The sequence below is a fragment of the Felis catus genome, chromosome B1, assembly GCF_018350175.1.
Source record: "Felis catus isolate Fca126 chromosome B1, F.catus_Fca126_mat1.0, whole genome shotgun sequence".
In the NCBI taxonomy this organism is placed as follows: Eukaryota; Metazoa; Chordata; class Mammalia; order Carnivora; family Felidae; genus Felis; species Felis catus.
This window is the reverse complement of record NC_058371.1, coordinates 132,585,512-132,595,475: the sequence shown is the minus strand read 5'-3', so window position 1 is coordinate 132,595,475 and position 9,964 is coordinate 132,585,512. Positions and strand designations below refer to the sequence as shown.

The following is a 9,964-nucleotide window of genomic DNA, read 5'->3' as shown; positions in this document are numbered from 1 at the left end:
GTTGTTTACCCCAAAAGAAACAAAAATCTATTCCATTTCATTTTATTTAGGACTGATTCATATTAATCATTTTTCTTCTAATTTAGAAATGATAAAACTCTTTAAAAGAACTAGTCATTCCTCCCCACTTTTTTAGAGGACCCCTCAATGCCCTTCCATGACGCTGAATGACAATCCCATAAATGAAAAATCTAGTTAATGATATTGTACGTCAGTAACGTTTTAACTGCAGAGTAGTTTGTGTGTTTGTTTCTTTGTTTTTCTAACCACAAAACCAGAGGGGGAAGTGTGGGAGCAAGTGGGTGGGGCAGTGGCAAAAAAACCTCATGACACATTTCTCCGCCTCCCTGTGTTGGTGGAGAATGTCTGGAGCAGCATTTAAATTCTGGGAGGTCCTGGCTGTCAGCAGCAAGAAGAGAAGGCCAGGACTGCCACACTGTCCGGGACCGGGCTCTCTTCTCAGCAGCCACAGACCAAGGTAAGCCCGCAGTGCACTGTCCTACATACTCAGCTTCGTTTCAGGGTGAAGGGCAAGTGGTAAGGAAGAGTTTAACTGTAAAGCTGTTATGCAGACTTGTTCTTGTCTTTTCATTGAGCATGCCAGATACATTACAGATTTCCTGGAGGAAAGGTGACTGGCTGTTTTGAAAGCCAGTCATATATATAACTCAGAAGCACTTTGAGTCCTCAAAAGAACTAACACTATTTCTTCCAATCAGAAAAAAATAAACATTCTATGCCCCTTTCAAATGATTACATATACATTAGTTTTAATGGATAGATGGTTGTGGAAGCATTTAAAAGGAAAAGGATCTTTAGTGGTAATGTAAGCTAATAATAATGCTATTTTTTGATGATTTAATGTATCCATCCTATTTTCAAGGGGGAAAAAAAAAACCTCCCTGAATATTTTACTTCTGTATTTAGCCGTTAAATTTTTCACCAAAATACTTGTATGACAGACACTATGTAGACTTGTTATCATGAATAGAAAAGCTGTTGACTGTTTTCAGTGTTTTGTTTTTTGTTTCAAATTTCTAGAATGTCTTTCTTAAATAACTGAGTTTTGAGATGGCTTCATTCTACCTAAGTAGTATCTTTTTAATAATTTAAGAATCACATTTAACATGCATGCTTGAAAATGGAGAAAGCAAGTTTCTTTCGGTAGTGTTATGTTCTTTTTGTGTTTTTCTTCTCTAAGAAATGAGTATACTGACACTAGCTTATTATTTTAATTAAATTACTAATGATCTGTTTGTAGGTTTAGACAGCTGGAGATATCAGGTAGTATTAGTATAATCCCTGGAACTCTAAATTTTAAAGTTAAATATAGACTCGTAACATTCCTCTCTCCCTTACCTAATAGTGAGAGATGGAGAATAGAGGTGGCATTACAAATATTAACTCAAAAGACCATAGTGAATGAAACAAAAGTTTTCTCCAAAAGGAAGAAAATGTTCTACAAAAAATACATTTTACTTGTAATTATTTTGTAATGTGGTAGCAAACAAAGGTATCACCGTTTTACCCTACAAAGAGATTAAATATTCCTTACAAAATGTTTTGCAGGAAAAATAACCATGAGAATTGCAGTGATTTGCTTTTGCCTCTTGGGCATTGCCTACGCCATTCCAGTGAGTACAGCTGAATCTAAAGGAAATTTCTCAAAATACATGAATTGTGTGCTCCCATGTGCTAAGAACACATTCACATTGTAATCTTTCTTCATCTTTTTTGTTTCAAAGATTAAACAGACTGATTCTGGGAGCTCGGAGGAAAAGCAGGTAAGCATCTTTTAGGTTTATCATGTCCTTAAATTACTTATGCAGTTGTACAGGAGGCACCACAAACATATTTGTTGCCATTTTACTTATTTTTGTAGTCATGCTGTTAATTGGTAAGTACCGACTGCCTGCTTTCAACCTAGGCCAGTACTAAGTACAGTTACAGATGGTCCTCAACTTACGATGGTTCAATTTACAAGTTTTCAACTTTATGACGGTGAGAAAGCCATAAGCATTTAGTAAAAACCATACTTCAAATTTTGAATTTTGACCTTTTTCTAGGCTAACAATACATGGTACAATACTCCCTTGTGATGCTGGGCAGTGGTAGTGAACTGCAGCTTCCAGCCGGCTACATGATTACGAGGCTAATCACCAATATGCTTTCAACCATTCTGCACCAATGCAACTATTCCGTTTTTCACTTTCAGTACAGTACTCAAAACATTACATGAGATATTCAATGCTTCATTATAAAATAGGCTTTGTGCTAGATGCTTTTTCCCAACTGCAGGCTATGTAACCATTCTGAGCATGTTGAAGGTAGGCTAGGCTAAGTTATGACACTCGGTAGGTTAGGTGTATTCAATGCATCTCTGTATGACCCACCATATTTTCAACCTACAATGGGTTTATTGGGACATAGCCCTTTTGCAAGTTAAGAAAGAGTTGGATAGGTTTTAGTAAGTATATGCTCTTAACATCAAATTAGATTTTTTTATATAATAAAATAATGCTCTAGGCCATTATCACTTATGTAAGATGAATTCTATGAAGTCATGTGCCTTTCTTCCCATGAGTCAACATACCATGCTAGACGTAGAAAACTCCACCCTTTAGTAAGTTTAAAATTTGTCTCACATACTGGATAGTTTGTGTGACTCTCATATTCAAAATATCTTCTAAGATATTTGCTAAGAAGCCCATTATAAAAAGAAAGTCATTTACACTGTTTAGATCTTGTCAGCTGACTTTAGATAACAATTCTCTACCCAAACAGAAGACCAAATCAAACCCTTTATTATAGCTTTTTGACCAGCACCATAGATGTATGTGCCTCTCCAAAACAGGTGAAACTGTGCCAGCCAAACAACAAATGGGCATTGTCCTGAGGAGCTCAGACAAAAAGGCACAGAGCTCAATGCCAGATGAACAGAATAAAGGCCGTAGAGAGTTGCCTGGGGTCACTGAGAATAGATTGCTTAATGAAGACATTTAGAGAAATATTGCTGTATGCACATTTGGGTGCGCAAGTAGGTGTTATAGGCATGTCCAATTGATTTGAGAAAACAAGTATTGAATCACAATAATAAGCCAGAAAAATTAACATTTCCAGAAAAGATAGAGGTCACACTATTTGAGGCAAGAATTAGTGCTTTTAAGAGAACAAATATGGTACATGAAGCTATGACAGTACAAATTACTAAATGTCAGGGGATTCAACCTTCCAGAATCCTAGAACCTTAGAACTAGTAGGAAATATGGGAAAGTTAATAGGAAACACCTCTGGAGATGAACACTGGTTATTTGTGAGTGTTAGGACTATTAGGGAGTTTAGTCTCCTTACTTTGTTCATCTATATTGTCTCCATATTACCTTGTTTTAAATCATAAATTGAACTTATAAATACATTCTCTATGAGCCCATATTACATGTCTCATCAGGAAATATATATATTAATTATTAATTATATGTAAGCTCTAACATATTTGTATATAATCTTTATATACATATTTGTATATAATCTTTCCAAGAAGGAAACTTGAACTCATCTAGACCGGTAGTTTTCATATCGTTTTTAGGCAAGGAACCCCTTCTTTCAGCAAACACTTTGAGAGAAGCCCACTGTGAATCTGCTCGGGTTAGAGCCAGCCGGCCTTGGGGAAACCCCAAGTGCCCCTGACTGGCTGCCTCCCCGCCCCTCCCCCACTCGGTGGCTGGCTGTGAAAGGGACTCTGTGGAACCACCAGGATTCTCATTCTCAATGACAGGGATGTGAAGGGATTGGCTCTGGGTGATACAGCCCATCAGATGACACTTATTCAGAGCAACTTCCGTTCCTCTGCACTAGGATAATCATTTTCCAGATAAATAACTTGGCTAGAGGAAAAACCATTCATGTCTCTGGCACCTTAGAGCAACAGAACTGTGTGCTGATGTTAATATTCTATTTCTGCACCGTCCACTCAGAGAGCAGCTAGACACATGTGGCTATTGAATGAAAAATGTAGCTAGTGCAACTGAGAAACTGAATTTTTATTTTACTTAATTTTAATTAAATAGCCACATGTTATATAGCTGGAGGATACCATATCAGACAGCACAGCCTTAGAGAGTTCCCCCTTGTTCCATAGAGGAAACAATGAAGATCACCACTAATTAAGGAACTTCTGCTTTAGCTGTGCTTTATCTGAGAGGAAATTTCAGCTAGCAAGCACAGGACTGCGCAGTATTCAGTATGCACAGAATGCATCAGTGCAAAGAGCCAGTTTGCCTGGATTTGAACCCTGGCTCTGCCACTTTCTACCACTAACCTTCCTTGTGGTTGAGTTTCTCCTGATCTGTAAAATGGGAATAATAATGATACTCATCTCACAGGGCGTTGAGAGGATTAAATGAATAAATATTTGTAAATCACTTTGAAAGAGTGCCTGGCCCACAGTAAGTGCTATGTAAGAGTATATTAAATGAATCTCGGGACACCTGGGTGGCTCAGTTGGTTGGGCATTTGACTTTGGCTCAGGTCATGATCTCGCGGTTCGTGGGTTCCAGCCCCTCGTCAAGCTCTGTGCTGACACCTCAGAGCCTGCTTCAGATTCTGTGTTCCCCTCTCTCTCTGCCCCTCCCCAGCTTGGACTCTTTCTCTCTCTCTCAAAAATAAATAAACACTGAAAAAAATTTTTTTAAAGAGTATATTAAATGAATCTGCAATGCAAATAAATGCTAAAAGAGGTATCTAAAGCTCTAGTTGACCATATACATGCATATTATTCTAATCCATCAAGGTCAGTGAAGTGTAGTTGTTTTTTTCAGCTTATCTCTTAGAGATCCTTTATGTTTCTTTTTTTAATAATGACAAATATGCAACATTTTTTGTAGCTTTACAACAAATACCCAGTTGCTGTAGCTACATGGCCAAAGCCTGACCCATCTCAGAAGCAGACTTTCCTAGCACTACAGGTATTTTTAATTTTAACTAATTGTAAAAATTAAATTTTTCACAATTAGAAAACAGCAACAAGAAGTAGCCATCATGCAGGCCTTTTGGGCCAGTTAAATGGAGCCTTCCGGCCCTTGGGTAAATGTGAGCTTCGGCTAGCAATTGATCTGGTCAAGTGGCTTCCTCCCACTTTAAGCCACCCACTTTTGAGGCTGAAAACTGAGAACTGCTTGGGACAGCAAAGGCTGACTGTTGCATTAAAATGTTAGGCACGTTTGATGTTCACTGCCTGATATGTGTCCCTCCTTCTTCAGAATGCTGTGCTCTCTGAAGAAACTGATGACTTCAAACAAAAGGTAAGTTCTCACCTCGAATCAGAGGCTGACCATGCCTTAGAGAGATGAAAGAAGCCACTCTTCCTCCGAATGACATTGCCCAGGTTCAAGTCTGACAAGATTCTGTTAGCAAATTTCCCAGTAAATTGCCAGTCTAAAACTTGCTCAGAAGAAAAACATGTATTTACCAAATGGCAGAAATATCGGATTTCTTCAGATAAGTTTAGGGTGGCAGGAAGTGTTTGCCAATGTCTGTTATTTGAAATACTAAGCCTCTTAACATTTTATTTAAGGTATTTTGAAGATGTTTTATCCAATATCCGATAAGCACCTAATTAATGCCTATGAAAGCCAAGACTTTGTCTCTAGGAACATTACTGTTCCTAACATAATGGTTTATGTGAGAACTATTCTTTTTATTAGGACTATTAATATATTTGCTAAACAGAGAGATAAGTTAAATTTGTTTTCCTTAAGATCTGTTTGAATATGTTAAGAATCTCTAATTAGGAAAGCTACATAAATAACCCAGTATATTTGCGAATCAGAAGTTTAATAGACATTAACTGGTTAATTTAATTGACAGCTTTGAGCTGCAATTTATCCACCTTTTGTTTATCCATGCTAATAAGGAGGTGGTTTTAGGTTTCGGTGCATGCATTAATATATGGGTGCTCCAATATCCTGAGAATTCTTATTTCAAATAGAACAAATAACCTCACAATTATGTATCTGTATTTATTTCATCATTGAATTTGGTCAATTAAATAATATCTAATATGAACGAGGAAAAGCAATGTTATTAATTTAAATGTCATACTCACATATATTGCTTGAAATTGTCTATGAAAATAATTGTTTATGGAAAATCAAGCAACACACCTCAAATTATGATTCCACTATCCTTGTGTTAAGACAAAATTGGAAGATACTCACATTTGCTCCTAAAAGTCACTGAGTACATTGTTCTGAATGCAACGATTCTGAAAACAAAATAGTTTGAAAGACACTGTAAAGACTAAGGGAAAATAAAAACCTTTACCCGAATTTTTCTGGCCATCTTGATTTTTAGACCCTTGCAAGTAAGTCCAATGAAAGCCATGATGTGGATGATGAAGATGATGAAGATGATGTAGATAGCCAGGACTCCGTTGATTCCCATGACACAGATGACGACTCTAACCAGTCTGATGAATCTGATGAACTGGTCACTGACTTTCCCACCGATGTTCCAGCAACCCAATTTTTCACCCCAGCTGTCCCCACAAGAGACTCATATGATGGCCGAGGTGATAGTGTGGCTTATGGACTGAGGTCCAAATCTAAGAAGTCCCACAGATATGAAGACCAGGTAAATCCTTTAACAGACACATCAGATATTTATGATTAGAGCCCAATTCTAGGAACTCCAGCTGTGCATATGCACATCCATTCATTCAGTTAGCATTATTAATTTATGACTCTAGAACACAAATATTTTTCCCATTGGTGATTTTATGTTTAAGGCCATGCTTATTTCTCCCTAATTTTGCCTCTCAATCACAATGCTCTTTTTCCAAATCCTGGCTATAAGGCATTTATTCTATTCACTTTTTTAGATTAAAGGAAAAAAAAAACTTTGGAAAACAGCAATTATCTTCACAATATAATGGTCATGTTTTGAAGCTAAATACCTAAGATGAATTGGAGAGTGGCAAATGACACTAAATGTGTAGTGGAAGAATCTGTATTTGACACATAGCCTTGCCATTTACTATTCATTTTACTTTTTAACTTTCAATTCATTTTCCCTTTATGTAAAACAGGGATAATGAGACCTAATTCATGGTCTTCATCATATGCATAATTGATGTACCTGTTAAATTAAAGGAGATGAATATGTGAAAAGGCTTGGCAAAATGCAAAGTAACATGCTAGTCCCGGTTTTTGCTTTGGCCAAATTTAGACAATTTTCAGTATAAATTGGCCTAAAAGTTAGGAAGCAGAATTACAACGTGCCCATCCCTGACTATTCATTTCATCTTTCTTCCATTTGTTCTGTGATTCAGTATCCTGATTCTACAGAGGAGGACTTCACATCACTTGTGAAAAGTCAGAGTATGGAAGATGACTTCAATGCCGTCCTCCTTTCCCACACCGTGCGGCGGTCTCCTGACAGGGACAGCCATGTGAAGGACAGTCAGGAAACGAGTCAGGTGGATGACCACAGTATGGAAGCCAAGAGCCGCAAGCACTCCAAAGAGTATAAGCTGAAGGCAAGTGATGAGAACAATAAGCATTCCCATGAGATTGGTAGTCAGGAAAGTTCTGAGGTCAGCAGTGAGCTTGTTGGCCAAACAGTTCAAAGCAATGAAAAGGAGCTAGTCCAACACCCTGAGAGTGAGGAACAAGATAAACACCTGAAATTTCGCGTTTCTCATGAATTAGATAGTGCATCTTCTGAGGTCAATTAAAAGGAGAAAATGCAGTTTCTTACTCTGCTTTTAGTAAAAAGAAGAAAAATACGTGATAGCAAGATGGGAGACAATATGAAATGCTTATTTCTCAGCTTAGTTGGTGAATGTATATGTATATGGATCTGGAAATAGATACTATTTTTGATCATTAGTTTAGTGTGTCGCTTCATGGTAACATCCTTGTAAACTAAAGCTCCAGGGTTTGGTCTATGTTCTTTCCATGTAAGAAATGCAAACTATCACCGCATTTTAATGTTTGCTATTCTTTTATGAATGGAAATTTATGTAGAAGCAAACAAAATACTTTTACACACTTATAAAAGAGAATATAAAATTTTATGTCACTATAATCTTTTGTTTTTTAAATTAGTGTACATTTGGTTGTGATTATTTTTTGTGTGTGTGAATAAATCTTATACCTCAAGTATAATGAGAGTTTGGTGGTATCTATGGCTTTTCTCCCCCCCCCCCCAGCTTTATTGACATAAAAATGACATATAACATTGTGTAAGTTTAAGGTGTACCACGTGATGATTTGATGCACTTATATACTGAAAAATGATGACCACCATAACATTGGTTAACACCTCTATCTCGTCACCTCCTCTATCGTATCACATAATCATCACTTTTTTGGGTGAGAGCTTTTAAGATGCACTGTCTTAGCAATAGGTTGCTTTTCTTATTTTTATTTTTTCCCACAATTGCCCAGCCGTTAACAAGTGTAACTATTTTAATGAACCTGCTAAACTTAGTAGAGAGCAATCTAGGGTCTTCTGGATTAACTGTACAGTTTCTGGCTGAGCTAAAGTTCCTAGTTAAGGTAACAGAATTCAAGTGGGGGGTGATATTCAGCCAGGAATTCTCCAACCATGCAGGACTCCACAGGCCACATACACCCAATGGAGTACCTTTTTCTAATTTTCACAAAGCTGATACGAAAGCTAATGAAAGCCTGTATGCAATATGCAATCACAAATCAATTTTATTGTTTCTCTCACTCACCATTAATTTGCTCAGAAAATTTATTGCTTTCTTGCCCTTGGGAGAAAGCCTGATAGATTCCATAGCTATTTTTTCCCATAGCTATTTTGATCCCTCGTAGATAATAATCAGTTCCCTTGTACTGGAAAATTCTTAAATGCAGTTTCAGGTAATAATCAAGATTTTCAATTTCATTCAAAACTAAAAGTTCTGGAAGCCTGAAGTCGAGCAAGCATTTTTAGTTCCATGGCTTGCTCCTCTGCTCTTTCTGAAACTAGAAATCCCATTTGGAAATTTAAAAATTCTTTATTAAGTAACTTTTAGGACAAAAGGGGAAAAATTAAGAATTTATAAAAAAGAATTGTATGAAAACACAAAACCAACAGAGTATAGTTAAATCAGTGATCACAGAAAATCCATAGCCTTAAATTGCTGCAGCTACAAACACATTTAAAAAAAGAAAATAAATTAAGCTCCCATCTTCAAAATTTGAAAAGAGCAAAAGAAACCAGAAGGAAGGAGATAATAAATAAAAGAGCAAAAGTAATGAGGTAGAAAACAGAAAAATAGTAGAAACTAATAAATCAAAATGTTTTCTGTTTGTGAAAAACAACAACAACATAATAGATAAACCATGAACTAACCCAGGGCGCCTGGGTGGTTCAGTCAGTTAAGCATCTGACCTCGGCTCAAGTGATGATATCATAGTTAGGGAGTTCGAGCCCTGTGTTGGGCTCTGTGCTGACAGCTTGCAGCTCACAACTTGGAGCCTGGAGCCTGCTTCAGATTCTGTCTCTGTCTCTCTGCCCCTCCCCTGGTGGCGCTCTGTCTCTCTCTCTCAAATATAAATAAAAAATAAACATTAAAAAATTTTTTTAAGTAAAAAAAAAATAAAAACCACTAACTAACCCAACAAAGGAAGAAAGCACAAATAAGAAATAAAAACAAGGAGATAACCAATGAAAGGTAAGTTTTTAAATATCAAAAGACTACTTTATACAACTCATACAAATAAAATGGAAAACCTATATGAATTGGATTATTTTCTAAGAAAATACAATTTACCAAAACTAACCTTGCTATACATGGAAAGCATAAATAGACACATTTCTATAAAGGAAAGAGAAGAAGTTATCAAAGAACTAACAGTAAAAATTAGACCCAAATGATTTTACAGGGGAATTCTATCAAATTTTCAAAGTCCAGATAAGCCCAATATCATTTAAATAGTAGCACAGAGGGAAA

At 36.6% G+C, this 9,964-nt stretch overlaps 1 protein-coding gene across 2 annotated transcripts; it reads left to right on the top strand.

Moving 5' to 3' along the window:
• The first annotated feature begins 345 nt into the window (after nucleotides 1-345).
• Nucleotides 346-8,170, top strand: SPP1 (secreted phosphoprotein 1). 2 transcript variants are annotated; one of them, XM_003985184.6, is made up of 7 exons: nucleotides 346-478; nucleotides 1,570-1,634; nucleotides 1,746-1,784; nucleotides 4,884-4,964; nucleotides 5,259-5,300; nucleotides 6,352-6,630; nucleotides 7,328-8,170. In XM_003985184.6, the coding sequence occupies exons 2-7, from the start codon at nucleotides 1,581-1,583 to the stop codon at nucleotides 7,730-7,732; spliced, it is 900 nt and encodes a 299-aa protein (XP_003985233.2). In that variant the 5' UTR covers nucleotides 346-478; nucleotides 1,570-1,580; the 3' UTR covers nucleotides 7,733-8,170. The 2 variants fall into 2 exon arrangements, with proteins under 2 accessions (XP_003985233.2, XP_006931039.2); XM_006930977.4 differs by lacking the exon at nucleotides 4,884-4,964.
• The last annotated feature ends 1,794 nt before the right edge of the window (nucleotides 8,171-9,964 follow it).